Source organism: Sus scrofa, chromosome 11, assembly GCF_054392235.1.
Source record: "Sus scrofa isolate SSC_HxYL_T2T_F1_AM1 chromosome 11, Sscrofa_HxYL_maternal_Yorkshire_Landrace_v2.0, whole genome shotgun sequence".
NCBI lineage: Eukaryota > Metazoa > Chordata > Mammalia > Artiodactyla > Suidae > Sus > Sus scrofa.
In genome coordinates, this window is record NC_139393.1 from 12,880,304 (window position 1) to 12,897,577 (window position 17,274).

The 17,274-nt window shown below is 41.2% G+C and overlaps 1 protein-coding gene across 3 annotated transcripts in view; it reads right to left on the reverse strand.

Annotated features, from left to right (window-relative positions):
* SOHLH2 (spermatogenesis and oogenesis specific basic helix-loop-helix 2) overlaps window positions 1-17,274 on the reverse strand; it is a 65,482-nt gene that overhangs the window by 32,621 nt on the left and 15,587 nt on the right. For all 3 annotated transcript variants that reach the window (XM_084981545.1, XM_084981544.1, XM_021065387.2), the window contains 3 exons: window positions 10,033-10,247; window positions 774-835; window positions 589-693 (listed from right to left, as the gene is read on the reverse strand). In XM_084981545.1, the coding sequence (XP_084837671.1) occupies window positions 589-693; window positions 774-835; window positions 10,033-10,097 (232 nt within the window). In that variant the 5' untranslated portion in view covers window positions 10,098-10,247. The remainder of the gene's footprint in view (window positions 1-588; window positions 694-773; window positions 836-10,032; window positions 10,248-17,274) is intronic.

A 17,274-nucleotide genomic window follows, 5' to 3' on the forward strand; every position in this document is an offset into this window, starting at 1 on the left:
AAGAGTTTAGAAATGGGAGGTCTCACTGAGGCACTGACACTAATTATCTGGGTCTAAAAGTCGAAAAGAGAGAGGATAGCCACTCTACTAACGGAAGCAAAATAATTTATACGCAAGTGCTTTGCAAAGCCCAAGGATTCAAGGTTAATGGCCCTAGCTTTTAGACAATCACACAATGACAAAGCAGGAATAATTCCATTTAAATGACTAAGAAATGGGGGTAGTAGTTTAGGCTACAAAAAAACAAAAACAAAACAAAACAAAAAAACAAACAACAACCAAAAACAACAACAACAATCCTGGGCTTAGCCAAAACTTTGTATGTGTCCTGTGCGATGCATTTTAAACCTTTGTAGACCAACTCTTTCTCCACAAGCAGAGAACACATCTGTCCCTTTATTTTATTCATACCTGCTTCACACTCTATTTCCCACTGAGATTAACAGAGACTTACAGTATACAGCATACAGCTAATCCTTCATAGATAAAAGGCCTAAGTGGAAAATCGACTTAAAAATGTACAAATACAGTTTTCATAGAATTTTAATTAGAATTTTTCAAACCTTTGGAAATTTGTTTTTCACTCACCAGTATTTGAGAAATATGTTTTCCAGTATTTGACCACAACACTCATTTTTTCCATTGTCAGCGGCTCAGTTAAAGTAATATCAGCTCCGTGCCCTGAAATACAACCTAAGAATCTTTGTATTAAATATTGACCTTATGATTTCTGTTTGGAGAAAAAACAAATAATATATCCAACAGGCATATACCTTTAAAATTCTCAGGGATTATAAAAACAAATAGCAAATGTGTATTTTTTTTCTTGCCAAATCTGAAAAGGAAAAAAAAAATGTTAAAATGAAGCAAAATCATCATTTGAAAAACTGGGATTCAGAAATTTAGCTTACTAGGAACTAAATGCACTAGAGAGATTTTCTTCACTTCATTTGAATTTTAAGTGGTGGTATTAATGTGGAAACTTAGTGACAACAGCTGCTCAAATCAGTTAGGGAAAAGAGTGATCCATTTTTTTTTAAACAATTTATAATTGTATTTTTATTTCATGCAATTGCAAGGAGAAGATTCTGAAGTGTGTGGCTGGGGTGGACAGTACAGTTACAGATTCTCTGAAAAATACAATGGAAGGGGATACTCTCCTGAAACTAACATTTACTCTCTTTACAGCTTTATCTATAATAAATGCTTCAGCTTCTTTGTCTCCACTTAATGGGCAAAAAAATCCAAATTCTGAGTCTTGAGTCAAACCCCTGGCTTTTCTGAGCAGGAGTTCATTCCATTAATAAGAATAGTCTTTTAGGGGTTCCCGTCTCGGCTCAGTGGTTATCAAATCTGACTAAGAACCATGGTTGCGGATTTGATCCCTGGCCTTGCTCAGTGGTTAAGGATCCTGCGTTGCCACGAGCTGTGGTGTAGGTCGCAGACGCGGCTCAGATCCCACATTGCTGTGGCTGTGGTGTAGGCCGGCAGCTACAGCTCTGATTGTACCCCTAGCCTGGGAACCTCCATATGCCGCAGGTACGGCTCTAAAAAGACCAAAAAAAAAGAAAAATAAAAAAGAATAGTCTTTTAATGATTCACTGCTATGGCAACCACTAATGTGTACTCTTTACAACTGGGGAAGGGGTAAGGGAGAGAATAGATGACTTTTTAAAAATAAACTTTTAATTTTAGAATAATTTTGTATTTACAGAAAAATATATGAGCATTGCAGAGTTCCCATATATCCCAAACCCAGTTCCTTGTATTGCTAGCATCTTCTATTAGTTTGGCAAATTTCTTACAACTAGTGAGCCAATACTGAAACATTATAATTAATTTAAGTTCATTCTTTATTCTAATATCCTTAGTTTTTCTTAACGGACCTTTTTGCTATGTCAGGATCCCATCCAGGATCCTACTATTATATTCAGCCATTACATCTCCCTTAGGCTCCTCTTCGTTGTAACATTTTTTACTGATTTTTTGCTGATTTTGACAATTTTGGAATACTGCTCAGGTACTAGAATGTATGATGAACCACTTTTATTCTGACTTTTTAAAAAATGAGTCCAAATTTTATCAAGAATAACCACAAATTCACAAAAAAATTAAGGAAAAGAGGAATATTTTAAAGAATGTTATGAGGATGAAATCAGTAAAATCCAGAATGTGGGAATTTCTATAAGACAAATGACCCCTTTGTAAAACCTATAAGAACAAGACCAAAAAAAAAAAAAAAAATCAAAATCAAAGGGCAGGGAAACAATTCTAATTGGCATAAACTCACAGTTCAAAGAAGAAATCCTGACATAAACAAGAGAAATCTGAACACTGATGGGATATTTGATAATATTAAGGGATTGCTATTAATTTTTAGGTGCCATATTGGTATTGTGGTTATCTTTTGAAGACTCCTTATGTTAAAGAGGGACTTACTCAAGTAAATTAGGAATAAAAGGAAATGATGTTTTAGATTTGCTTTAAAATAATGCACAGAGAGCAGGGGTGGAAGAGAGGAAACCGGGCGTGGGAGAGGGTAAAGATGAAATGAGATCAGCCACCTGTTGTTAACTATTCAAGCTGCATTATGGGCACATGGAAGGAAGTTCATTATGCTCTTCTCTCAACCTTCATACGCTTGAACATTCCCAGACTAAAAATGTCCAGTTCAGTAAGTTGGAAATTCTCATAGTTTGATGGATACTGAACTAATATTAGCTCCAGTATGACGTTAGCTACAAGAAAATGTTTTTCCAAGGAGAACAGCTAAACCTGCCTAAGACAAGCAAACTATTTTATACATTAAGCATCATTTATTAGTATGTGGTCATATATACAGGTATTATTTATTCTGTAAAAAAAGACGTGAACCCCCACTACATAATATTGTTCAGTTATCTTATACACGCATGTGAAAGTAAATACACCTGAGCCTATATTCCAAATGACATAATTAATGTCATGACATAATTAATAGACATAATTAATCGACCTGAGTCATACATACTGAGGACTTGCCATGGGCCAGACTCTACTGGGCTCTGCAGGATATCATGAACAGACAGAAAGACAAGTCCTTACTATCACAGAGTCAACACTTTGTTCAGGAGGACAGACCCTAAACCAACTAATGAGGATGAGTAAGTCAGTGGCCGACTCTGTGCCCCAGTGTGGTGAAGGAAAGCCGTGGAGCCCAAGGCGGGCACCTGCCTGGGCACCAGCCAGCTCTGCAGCCTCAGGGAGGCTCCCAGGCAGAAGTGCCCCAGCCGCTGGCTGGGAGGTACCCTGTGAAAGGCAAGGGCGGCGGGGGGGGGGGGGGAGACAGGAAGCAGACAAACAGCAAGGTGCATTCTGGGCAAAGGGAACTGCAGGTGTCCAGGCTTTGGGTTGCAGTGAACAGGTGAGTTCAAGAAAGCAAGAGAAGTCCAAAATGGCTTTAGCACTGAGCACTGATGAGAGACACCCAAGGGGAGGCTGTAGAGTAGGCAGGGCTGGAGTCTGACTACATCTGGCCTTTTAGGCCAAGTTAATGATGTGGTATTTCATGAAAACAGGCCATGGGAAAGCTTGCGATAATACGGTTATATCTGCATTCTAGAAAGACCTCTCTGCCTATGATGGGATGGAATGACAGAAGGTGGCTAAGGGGACATTTGAGAGATGGTGGAGTAAAGCAGACATGCCGGAGAACTTTCTTTAAAAAATCAATGATTTAGAACATAAAGTTAATTATGTCAAACAAGCAAGATCTTGCTAAGATGTGACATTCATCCAAATGAAGTCGTCAGGCTTGATTCTGGCTCTACGAACTCTGAAAGATAATTTGGGCTGAAAGCAACGAAAGGAAAGAACGTATGGTATCTATGAGGAAAGGAGAAACGCAGGCAGCAATGCGACCATCAAAACAGGTGCAAGCGGGAGGGAGGATGGGCTCCGACCGGCAGACTGATGCGGTGGGAAGGAGGCCCACGAGCACAGGGCGGGGTGGACGGCGGGAGTGGACAGGGAGAAGGACACCGGCCCCAATGCCAGCATTTATTCCACATCTACCTTGTAAGCGATACACAAGTGCGGTGTATGACGGTGGAGGGGCAACAGGAGGAGGAAACAGAGTTGGGAGGGACAAACAGACTGAACGGAGAGAAACGTACTGGCTCATTCAGTCCAACTTTTGAGATAAAAAAAAATAATTTGTGGATTCACGAAATATCATAAGTTAAAATAGTCTAGGAGTTCCCGTCATGGCTCAGTGGTTACCCAATCCGACTAGGAGCCATGAGGTGGCAGGTTCGATCCCTGGCCTTGCTCAGTGGGTTAAGGATCCAGCGTTGCCATGAGCTGTGGTGTAGGTGGCAGATGTGGCTCGGATCCCGCATTGCTGTGGCTGTGGCGCAGGCTGGTGGCTACAGCTCCGATTCGACCCCTAGCCTGGGAACCTCCATATGCTGCAGGTGCGGCCCTAGAAAAAAAAAAAAGACACAAAAATAAAATAAAATATTCTAGAATTAAAGAATTGAAAAAAACCAGATTCTTTACTTTTGGAAATAATCTTGCATCTATTTTTTAAAATTTTATAAATTGACTGTACCACCAAGAAAATAGATTTGATTTGGATATGTGGATTTTTAGACTCTGATGACTTTCAAATTTCAGGCTTTACACCAGACAGAGTTGGAATTTCTGGATTTTTATCATTAGTACAGAACCAATCGCCAACCCAAACACGTCTCTTGCTAGCGAAACCCTCACTGTGCAGGAACTCCAGCAATCAATAGAGTTCCCAGAATCCAACCCCCTGGTCTAGAGCTCCCTTCTCATTCACATCTGGTACAATCAATAAGCTAAAAGTTTCTAGTTTCCAGGATCACCAAAAAAGATCCTCTAATGAATGAATACTCCTTCAAACACAACTAAGCAACACTAAAACACCACAAAATTTTCCTTTATCCACCCCAACCGATCCCACCTCTTTCATGTACCAAAACCCCAAACTGCAGGTTCTGAGACCTTATGAGCACGTGCTCAGCTGAGGTCTCCTGGGTGTAAAAATTCACAGTTCTCTGGGGAGCAATTTATTTCTCCTCACATTTTACAGAATACACTGTTTAAAGGCCATGATGGTTCCTGAGACTATACTTCACACATGAGACTGGATAATGAAATTCCTACATCTTTCTCCATGTGCTCCAGCACTGGAGGCTGCCCTAAGCTCAAATGGCAGCAGTGCCCATCCCTAGCCCTGCCCCATCCCCTAGTCTGGTCCCTGGTAGCTGGGGTGGGGGGTGGGGGGGACAAAAGAGCATACAAAAGTGCTTTGAGATGAGTTGTACACTCTGATGATCAAAGAACCTCAGGAAAGCCCTGGCTGGCCTCTGAAATCTACCATCTAATAAGAGGACCAAAAGGTTCTTAAAAGTCCCTATGAAGCCAGGGGAATTTCTAAATACACTTCCTTTATACCACAAGGATTTCAAAGGACAGGAGCTGGTGTCATCTGGGGATTTCAGCCTTCCTGAGTACTGTTACCCATTATGCTACCTGTGAGCCCAACAGAGCCAGACTAAGCTGGTGTGCGTTATTTGGGACTGGCAGCAAATAATATCCTTTATTAATTACTTAATTAATTACAAACTTTTTTCTTTTAGTGAGAAAATTGAGTTTTACTATAAATATGAAAACAGTAAATTCATCTGCTACTAACAGTGCACCTGTGGAGTTCCCGAGTGGCTCAGCAGGTTAAGTATCCAGCACGGTCACTGCAGTGGCTTGGGTCACTGCTGTGGTGCCGGTTGCATCCCTGGCCCTGGAACTTCCACATGCTCTGGGGGCAGCCACAAAAATAAACAAATAAATAAGGCACCTGCGATAAAATGCAGCAATTGTGAATTTATTCTGGTCGATAGTGAAGGTTGGTGTGCCCTGCCTCCACCCCGTTTTTTGTTAGAAGAGTTTCGAGCATGACCCTCCCAAGTCAGGTTCTCCACGTGACGCGATGCTAGGAAGGATAAACGTCTTGGTCCTCAGTTCCTGTTTACTGAACGATGTTTTCAGTAAGACCACTGGGACGTTTTGCTGTTATAGCGTTTACTGTCAAGTGTTCCAGTCATGCAAACTGGCTAATCAGATGTACTGAGCTGCAGAGTGAAGCCAAGGATGTTGTGGAATTGGGGACATAACAGGACAACATGTTAGATCCCTGTGGCTCACGAGATTGGGTTTTTTTCTTTTTGTTTTAATGGCCTCACCCATGGCACATGGAAATTCTCAGCCTAGGGATCAAACCCAAACCTCTACAGTGACCCAAGCCACTGCAGTCAGATTCTTTGGTTTGTTTGTCTTTTTAGGGCTGCAACCGCAGCATATGGAGGTCCACTGCCCTTGCTCAGTGGGTTAACGATCCAGCGTTGCCGTGAGCTGTGGTGTAGGTTGCAGACGCGGCTCGGATCCCGTGTTGCTGTGGCTCTGGCGTAGGCCAGCGGCTATAGCTCCGATTCAACCCCTAGCCTGGGAACCTCCATATGCCGCGGGAGCGGCCCAAGAAATAGCAACAACAACAACAACAAAAGACCAAAAAAAAAAAAAAGAGAGAGAGAATCACAATGCCAGACAGGGTCTGTACACTGTGGATGAGTTTGAAACGCACTCTAATGTTCTGTACGACGAAGTGTCAAGATGCATCTGAACTATAAGTATCTGCCCTTTGACTGTGGCTCAGTTCTGAGAACTGATCTAAGCCAAGGGTCAAATACTCCTGGAATTCTTGCACCAAGCATATGAATCCTAAAACCATCTTAAAATATTTTACCACTGGGTGGTATGTGAGTTTGTCTGGCTCAATAAAAATGTATTCATGAAATTATATCAAATTAGGGAGTTCTACCAGCGATGTCAACCTATAATGGAGACATGCCGTAATTCTCAACAACATCAGGCTATAAAGTATCATTATTTTTACGAATGCCTAAAACTGATTAATGATAAGCTCTAATCTGAAACCACAGTTTTTTTGAAAGAATAAATTTTAAAATCTTTTTTAAGGAGATTGCTTACATTTTACCCTAAAAGAAGCTTAGTATAACTAGCAGACTATACTTCATTCTTCTTTTCTTTTCTTTTTTTTTTTTTTTTTTTTTTGGTCTTTTCATCTTTTCTAGGGCTGCTCCCGCGGCATATGGAGGTTCCCAGCCTAGGGGTCTGCAACTTTATGGTTCCTAGTCGGATTCGTTAACCACTGCGCCACGACAGGAACTCCTCATTCTTATTTTCAATAGAAATTCACTATATTTACATAAAATCAAGTGCTCTGATACTGAAAATAAATGTGGACCTCTTTTACTCTATAGTAAGTTCTTCATTCACTGGCAGGACACATAAATTCCACAAAGAGAGAAGAGTAAGGTAAATACTTGTATATTTTCCTGAACCTATCCAGATTTTGAGATATTACAAAACCACAGCAAAGATCTAAGAGGGGAAAATCTAAAATACAACATACAAAACTAAGGCAAGATTCTTCATCTTGACTTAGTCATTAAATGTTAGCCAAAACTCAAAATATAGACTGCTCTAGGAAAGGTAAAGGTTTAAAATGCCTCATAAATGGGTAGTGTTTTTATGACTCATTGTACTAAGAAAAATCATAGCCTCAAAATATAAACATGCTCCACAGGGTTTAAATAATTCATAAGGCATAAACTCATAACAGCTTGAAGGCAAGAAAGGGAATTTTAGCCTCTGAGGCCAGCATCACAAAAGGCAACGCTTCTACAGAGAAAGCTTTGTCACTTTCGCAGGAACACAGAAGCTAGAACACACCATCGGCCCTAGAACGGCATTTCTCCCACTGGTCTGCTCTCACCCGCCCACACCTAGAGCAAGGGATTGAATACCTGCTGTTCTCCAAGACTGATACTGGACACTGGAAACTGTAATGAGATCAAAAAAGGAAAGAAAGAAAAGAGAACCACATCCAGGTGTATTCCACAAATTATCCTTTTTCTCTTTTCTAACAAATGCTTTCTACAGCAAAACAACCGAAGCCCCGTATGCGTGTGTGAACGTGTAGTTTCTTCCTCTACCGTGTGTCTGCCAGCTCAGCTTAAGCCACGTTATTCCGAGCAAGAGGGGCAGCTGTGGGGAGAATCCAGAGGCGAGTGGATCAGACGGAGGTTCTCACCTCCATCCTCCCCGCTTTTCCTAACTGCGACTGGACCGAAAGCGTGTTACCGAACAAGACCCCAGTCGTCTCCTGTTCAAGACCTGGCCTCGATCAGGAGCAAACACAAAGGCTTTACCACATCTGGAGAAGCTCGGCTGTGATTCTACTCTCGCAGTAGAGAGAGATCAGGCACACGGGCTTGCTCAGGGTTCTTACAAAACGACGTGGTGAGTTTATGCTAAGGTTGCCGTCTATGGGATCTCGGAGGTGTAAAAAGGGCTTCGATACAGACGCCAAATAGTTACAGGCCGTTAGAAAGACCACAAAGAGAAGGGTAAAGAGGTCTAGTCCGAGTTTTGTGAAAACAAGCCCCGTGGTCTCAGGCAAGTCACTTGGGCCTCAGGTTTGTGACCTGCCGAGCAGGGAGGACGAAGGCCTGCTCTACCGCCCTCATGTGGCTGCTGCCAAATGTAACCACTCCATATATGAGACCTTATTAGGAGCCTGCACCGAGAGGCACCCTACAGGAGTTTTTCAAGAGAGGATTACTAAAACAGGCGCATCTTCAGAGGGGAGACAGTTCACAACATATTTTAGAAGTGAAATCCACTTGCAGTAGTTTTCCTGGTTTGTCTAGAGTTCATATTCCCAGGAGAAACCCAAAGAAATGCAGAAGACCAAATGTCCTAAGCGGCGTACTGCCTGCCTGTCTGTCTGTCTGTCTTGGACAAGGAGCGCAGCAGCTCCGGCTTCTTCCCAGTCCCACCTTTACCTTCCCCTGACGTAATACGCTTGCTCTTTTTATTCTGGGATCACAATATTGCTCTGAACTTCCTCCTTTCATCTAGAAAGCCCTTCCACAATTATAAGAAGTCTGTCTTCTTTTCTTTTTTTGTCTTTTTGTCTTTGAGGACTGCACCCTTGGCACACGGAGGTTCCCAGGTTAGGTGTTGAATTGGAGCTGTAGCCGCCAGCCTACACCACAGCCACAAAAACACCAGACCCGAGCCACATCTGTGACCTACACCAAAGCTCATGGTAACACCAGATCCTCAAGCCACTGAGTGAGGCCAGGGATCGAACCTGAGTCCTCATGGATGCTAGTCGGGTCCGTGAACCACTGAGCCACAACGGGAACTCCCATAAAAAGTCTTTCTATATTCCAATATTATCTACAATTACCCTTCATCAAGTCCTTTTATAGAAGGGAAATACATTTGATCTCCCCTAGCCCTGTCTAAAATCATCCTAAATGGCTCAAAACCCTATATTAATCAGGCAAGAAAGAACCTACTTCCACTACTAGACTCAAGATCTCCAGAGCTGAGGGGCTCAAATAGAAGTAGAGCTTCTGTGGAACTACTGGATGGAACAAGAACCATGGATGGGCAGTGACCAGGTCTCAGCGGGTCCAGAGAGCCTCGTGGCTCCTTCACACGAGGACGTCTCTTAAAACAGACCCGTTCAGCCCACAGCTATCATGACACAGACCTACGAGCGCTCACCAGCTTCAGCATCAGCTGTAACAATGAATGAGCTCTGAAAAGACAGGCCATTGTAATGAGATGGTTATTAAAAAAGGAGTCTCCATGGAATTAAGGGAAGCATCACATACCAAATACATTTCTATGACCAATTAATTCTTATATCCTCACCCACAACCTCTTACTTTTTAAGTTAAAATGATTATTCTTATAACCGTATGTCAAACTGGCAGTAAAAACAAAGACATAGATGGAGATTCTGCCCTTGAACACATTCCTCATCTTAAACATGGAAGTAGAAAGAGTATCATTTTTTTAAGGATTTTTAAAAGTAGGCTTTAATAAAAACTCTTCTAAAGGTAAAGTGTCGAGATTTTTGGAGGTTACCTAATTAGTCTGACAGCTTCCAGCTCTTCGGCAGTTGGTAAAGCAGTTAACTTCAGGAAAACCATGTTGAACGTGCAATTATCCACCAGCGCTGCTGCCTTCTGCACATCGCTGATGGTGACGGTGACTTTGGCGATGCTTGAAAAGAATTTCTGTACGATGCTAGCCAGGCACTGAACAGCGACATCGCCAACTAATAAGAGGTCTATCTTTGCCTGAAAGAGAAGGAAAGAAGCAGAAGCACCACACACTTAACATCTGGGCATAGGGAACATGCCATGTGTGAGAAGATGAAATAAATAAAAGTTAGAAATGACCAATGTTGACCGCACAGTCGGACGGAACGGTCAACTATAAACGCACCTCAAGGGCAGGAACCATTCATCTCATGTCCTCAGAACCCAAGGGAGTGAATGGATCTGAAAGTGATGCTTTTTTCTTTTTTTTTAAGTTTTACCTACTGCAGTTTCCCTGCAAGTTTCTTTCTCATTCTATGAACAGTAGGTAGGATGCTTATGGTTTCCGAATCACCCACCCTGCTGGTCAACCAACCTGTTCCCTGATGAGAGCACCAAGCTGAGACCTCTCCCACACGATTTATTTTGATGAAACACACATTCCAGAGCACTGTGAAAGATTATGTCCCCTGATCCTAGGAAATAATCAAATCAAGTCCTTTCTTTGAACACACGTTATTCAAATCCCAACATCAGGAACCAAAAGACCCTTTATTTCCATTTGGGGATACTTTTAAGCACATTCGATGACAACAAACATATAACTTCCATTTGCCTCTTTTGTTTTGTTTCCTTCAGCGATTGAACACAGTCCACTGAAAATGCCAAAGGATAGCATTATTGAACAAGCTAAACTTCTCTTAGTAGTTTCAAACGCCATATATATGTATGCATGGATGGATGGATGGGTGTCAGCATGGGGGTTTCACTCTGCTCTATTTGCTCTACTCCTGGTTAACAGCACTGTAATTACTAGCTCTTTATCTTTTATATTTGCTAGGGCATATGGTTCCTTCCCTTGCCTTTTTTTTTTGTCTTTCTAGGGCCTCACCTGCAGCATATGGAGGTTCCTAGGCTAGGGGTCAAATCGGAGCTATAGCTGCCCGCCTAACACCACATCAGAGCAAAGCCAGATCCAAGCCGCATGTGTGACCTACATCACAGCTCACGGCAACACCGGATCCTTAACCCACTAAACGTGGCCAGGGACTGAACCTGTGTCCTCATGGATACTAGTCAGATTCATTTCTGCTGAGCCACAAAAGGAACTCCGCCTCCTTGCTATTTTTCAGTTTGGTTCTTAGATATTTTCCCACGCTGACGCTTCTGATAGAATTTTATCATCAGCTTGTCAAGTTCCACAATGAACCCTGTTAAAACTCTGATTATGGTTGCATTTATTTTAAAGATTAATTAGGGAATATCACCATGGTATTAAATCTCCCTATTTATGAAGTATGACTCCGAAAAATCAGATCTTTTCATGTCATTAAGTTTTATAGTTACCTTCATATAAATGTTGCTTGTGTCTTCACACATTGAGTCCTAGATTTTTCAAAATTTCAAGATTTTGTGAAGGGGATATCTTTTCTCACTACATTTTCTGATTGATTATAACTGACATAGAGAAGCGCTATTGATTTCTGTACCAGGAATGTGCTTCAAGTATTTTATGGCACTCTTCATTTAGTTCCAATACTTTTTAATTGATTCTTCTGCATTTACTAAATAGGTAATCATACAGTTTTCAAAAATGACATTTTTGCCCCGAATTTATGCCTTTCACTCACTAATCTTAAAGCACTGCCCAGGACAGTCAAAACAATGGTAAATGTGAAATGAAATTCTTGCCTTGTTCCTGACTTTAGTGGGAATATTTCAAATGTTTTTAGCACTGCATATGAAACTGAAGGCTTCTGGTCAATACCTCTTATTGAGTTAAAGACGTTTCTCTCTATATGGAGGCCAAGAATTTTAACTCAGATATGGGTGTTAAAATTTACCAAATGTTTTTTAGTGTCAACATGGTCTATTTTCCCTTTTCTTTAGTCTGGTCAGGAGTGAATTACATTGATAAATTTCCTAATGTCAGGCTATCACTGCATTACTAGGATAAGCCTATACGAATAGATTCAGTTTTATTTTATTTTATTTTGGATTCAATGTTGCTTTACTGTACTGTCTTACCTGGTTTGGGTATCAGGGTTATGATAGCTTTAAAGAAATAGAAAAGTTTCAAGGTTATTCTATGGTCTTATATATTTTATAAAATAAATTATCGGCTTTTTGAAGTTCAGGCAAAACTTATCCGAAATCTGGGCCTAGAACCATCTATAGAGGTAGGTTTAAAACTAATTTTTACAGTTCTGTAATGCTTACTAGTAAATTTAATTGTTCTACCTTCCCTTAAGTAAATTTTGTTCACATATATTTTAAAAAACCCATTTATCTTTTCCTTTTCTTTAAATTTTTGTTATTATTATTTTTTGTCTTTCTCTCTTTTTAGGACCACACCCACAGCACCCACCAGGTCTCTCAGGCTGGAGGTCCAATCGGAGCTGTAGCCTCCAGCCTACACCAGGGCCACACCATCGCGGGATCTGAGCCACATCTACGACCTAGACCACAGCTCATGGCAACACCGGATCCTTAACCCACTGAGCGAGGCCAGGGATGGAACCTGCGTCCTCATGGATGCCAATCAGGTTCCTTAACCACTGAGCCATGATGGGAACTCCCCATTTATCTTTTCCAGTGTATTAATTTTTAAATGTATATAATATTTATTACAATATTGATTTCATCTTGCTTTCTAATTAGAAGTCAACTTATAATTAATTTTTTTCTATCTTCTTTTTCTGGTAATGCTTTACTAGAGACTATAGAAATGTGTGGTCTAAAATGCGGTCATTTAAATTTATGTTAATTAACATTAAAGTGTGGGAGTTCCCACGGAGACTCAGTGGTAACAAACCCGATGCGTCCATGAGGACGCGGGTTCCATCCCTGGCCCAGCTCTGTGGTTAAGGATCCAGCATAGCTGTGAGCTCTGGCGTAGGTCGCAGACGCAGCTCAGATCCTGCGTTGCTGTGGCTGTGGTGTAGGCCAGTGGCTACAGCTCCAATTCGACCCTTAGCTTGGGAATTTCCATATGCCTCAGGGGCGGTTCTGAAAAGACAAAAAAAAAAAAATTAAAGTGTGAAATTCAGTTCAGTTACGCTAGCCATATTTTAAGTGCTCACAATCCACATATGGCAAGTGGCTACCATTTCAGCATGATTATAGAGCATTTTCATCATTGCAGATAGTTCCACTGAATGTAGAAGTCAGATTCGTTTTCGCTGTGCCACGATGGGAACTCTGAAAAGTAACGACATCTTTTCTTAGATGTTTAATGTAAGCTTTAGGTTAAAATGGAAATATATAAACTGAAATTATATTGTGAAGGAACATGAACACAATGCATATCAAAATCTGTAGGGTACAAGTCCCATTTGGATGATTAAAAAAAAAGACAAAAAAAGGCAAAAAACAAGATGTTACTTTTCAAGAGAATACTGGGGCTTTTTTGGCTCTTGATTAGTTGTTCATTTCTTACTTCAGTGCATTGTCAACAGTGGGTGTGCCCTACACAACTTCTACTTTTTAGAATCGGTTGATATTTTCTTTGTGGCTTAACATAGTCAATTTTTAATGTTCCATAGATAACTTGAAAAGAATGTGTATTTTCCATTGGGCATATATTCTCCATGCAGCTTTTAGACTGAACTTGTTCACTGCTTTCTTACTTGCTTTAAGCCTACTTCATCTTTCATTTTATGAGACAGATGTGTTAAAAATATTCACTAATTATGGTTTGTCAATTTATCAATTTCTCTAACTATAGACTCTATTTCTGACTATGGATTAGGTATATAAAGTTTCATGACAATTACACCTATTCATATAAATACATAACTGTAATATTTAATATATGCTATATCATGATCTATATGTTTCTACAGTATATATTAATATCATATATTGATAACAATATAGAAAGGAAACTTTATATATAAAATATACCTCTGTCCTTTTTAAAGCTTTTCATCTGAATTTTTTTCAGATATAGAGCACTTAGTTTTTTATATCCTTTTGAAATTTTCTGTATCATTTTGATTTTGTATGTATGAATTTTGTAAATAACACATACTTGAATTTTTAGGGTTTTTTCCCACAATCTGATATTTCAGTCTTCAATGCAGAAATTTAAGTAATTAATTACGTTAATGGCATGACCTAATGAACATTAACGCATATCATCAATGTAATTAATTAACCAGTAGTAATTATGAAACAAAAGGGCAGTAGTCTTATTCCCTTCATTACTGTGTTTCTTTTTTCCCATGCCTCTGTTAGGGTAATCAAATCTTCCTTTTTCCTTCCTGCTGCTCCTACACTTTGGGAAGTAAACCCTTTATGTATGTTCTTTAAGCAACACTAGGGCTCACAATTCAGTGCTAGTTTTATGGTCAAAATACTCGACAGTCAAAATTTCTTTGTCTCTGAACTTTGACGATATTGGGCCATTTTCTTCTCTCCTGCTTTGTTCTTCTTTTGGTGCTTTTCTCTCAGGCTGTGGATTCTGATAGTTTCCTAGGACGTGTCTGGGAATGGATCTCGGCCTACCTGGCACTCAGTGGACCTTCGGCCTGGGAAATTTCCTTCTATTATTTATTTGATTATTTCCTCCTCTCTGGTCTATTTGTCTGTCCTTGAAAATCTTCTATTAGATGCTGGACATCCTAAATTAATCCTTTACGTTCTCCAGTTCTAAGAGACTTCTTGAAGTTTATTGTTCATGTCACTAGCCAGGCTTCAGCCCTAAAGATTTTTACAATGCATTAACTTAACACGAATTGCTCATTTCTAAGATTTTTTTTCCTCTCTTTTGGTAATTTATCATAACCCACTATTTTTAGGATGACATCCTCTCTGAAGATACCAATTAGAAATTTCAAAAATTATTTCTATCCCCTTAATAATCTGTCCCTGGAATAGGTGGCTGGCGATCCTGTTATCCAAACATAAGTATGAATAAAGGACTAAGTCAAAGCATGTGAGCAGTTTCCCCTGAAGCTGGGGTGGTCTGCTCTTTCAGTCGCTGTTTCTTTTAAAGGGATCACAATCTATGGGTTTGGTGTGGGAGCCGGGGGGACTGTGGAAGCAAAGGCTGGAGAGCAAAGAGGCTGGGACTAGCTATTTGTCAAAAAAAAAAAAAAAAAAAGGCAGACTTTACTCTGCAAACCATGTGCTTTGGTGCATTTCCCTCCTGGGCAGAGCTGCCTTCCCTTTAATTCTTGTCGGATGTCGAGGTCTGGAAATTACCACTTCCAGGAGCCCGGCTTCCGAGTACAGCTCTTTTTCTTTGGAAAGAGCAGCTCCTAGGCTGACCCCTTGGCGAAAACCTGGTTGCTCTGGCTGTAGTAGCCATGAGCTGGGAGAGTCCGGGGGTAAAGCAACCCAGGGCTAAGGCTTTAGCAGGGGCACCCTCAGGTCCGGTTCAGCTTTGTTTCCACTAACATTCTGCCTGGACCATCGCCAGAATTTTTGTATCTCCGCATTTCTTCTCCATGTTTTTTAAGCTGTGTTTTTTCTCCTCTAGTTTTACTGGCAATTTGACCCCATCTGCTTTCTAACTTTCAAGCTTTCCCGGGGATTTATTTTGTAATATTCAGAGAGAGCTGCTTTGTTCAAAGCCAGATCCCATTAAGGACTACGTACTGTACTCGGTTGTAACATGTCTCCTTGGACTTTTAATTTAGAATACCCTTTTCTTCTTTTCAATAATATTTACTTGCCGAAGGTTAAGAATCTCCTGCCACGGAAACAGGGGTGGCTGGAGCGCTGACAGGTGTGCCTACTCATCACCACGCGCCAACCCCACTCACCGGGCCCACCCCATTTTAAACAGTAGAATTCTAACTCCTCAGCATGGCTTCTCTCATGGCCTAAGAGCCACCCTGTCACCAGCCTCATCTCCTTCCACATTCTAAGAAGACCTTGTAACACTCTGAAATGAGCTTTTGAAATCTGGAATTTTTGCAGTCGAGAGGATCAGGTCCCTTCGAAAGTGTTTCCTTTTCATTCTCAGTGGTACCTTGGGAGCAGGTGGGACTCTAAGCCTTCGTGATGCTCTGGAGGGAAGGCCGTTTGGGAATCTCCACTAGGGCACAGGATTTCTTCTGTACCATTACATTCCCTTGGGAGCCAAACACCAGGCACTGAAACAGTCATTAACAAGTGGCCGTAAAAGGACTGAGTCTATTTTTGCTTTGTAAAACCAGGTTAACTGAAGCAACCTATGCATGTCCAAAAATAACCTACCTGCTACAGATGGGGTGATCATTTAATTTCCCTTCCAAACTGAAACACTTGAGAATGATAGGGGTATAATAATTCATAACAGTATTAATTATTAATATTTAGTATTAGTAATACTAAAAAACCACATATAAACCGGGATGTCCTGGACTTTGAGTCATTTGTGGACCTTTCTACCAGAAAGGTTTATTTTCTTTTTCCTTTAAAACCCAGCACGTTTGTGCATCTGCTTAAATATGCTTGATGTTAACGTGCTGTCCTCTCCACCACACATATTCCCCTGGGACCCTCCCTCCCCCAGGGCAGACGGTGCTGGGAATTCAAAGTGCACAGACAAGCTCTCTGCCCTCAGGGGCTTACATGCTTACATTTTAGGAACCTTTTTTTTTTTTTCTTTTTTGGCTGATAAGAAAGCATGGCTTTCAATCCTTGGAGCACAGGGAAAACAGTGTAGGAGCCTCAGTCATACCAAAGCTCCTGCTGATCCTTTTTTTTAACAGCTTGGCGCAGTGGGAAGAGGGCAAAGGCTTTTGAGGTGCGTGGGACAGCTTCTGCGGCCTCCTTCAGCCACTTATTTCTGTGATCCTCATCTGGGGAGTAATAATACTTATATCCCAAGACCATACACTGCCCTGTAGGTGGTCGTTATTGCCACGTGTAGGCAGAACTGGAAGGACCATGTGTCCACGCCAGGCAGGGAACCCGCCCTAAGCCAGAGTGCTCCCTGCATTACCAAGCTGCCCACCAGGCCTGGGGAAACAGGGCCTACTGAGGAGCAAAGGAAAGTTATGAACAACAGGCATCAGCTGCTAACTCGAACCCTTGCCTAGCTGGCACCTGGCGCCTCTATTCCCCGCAGAGG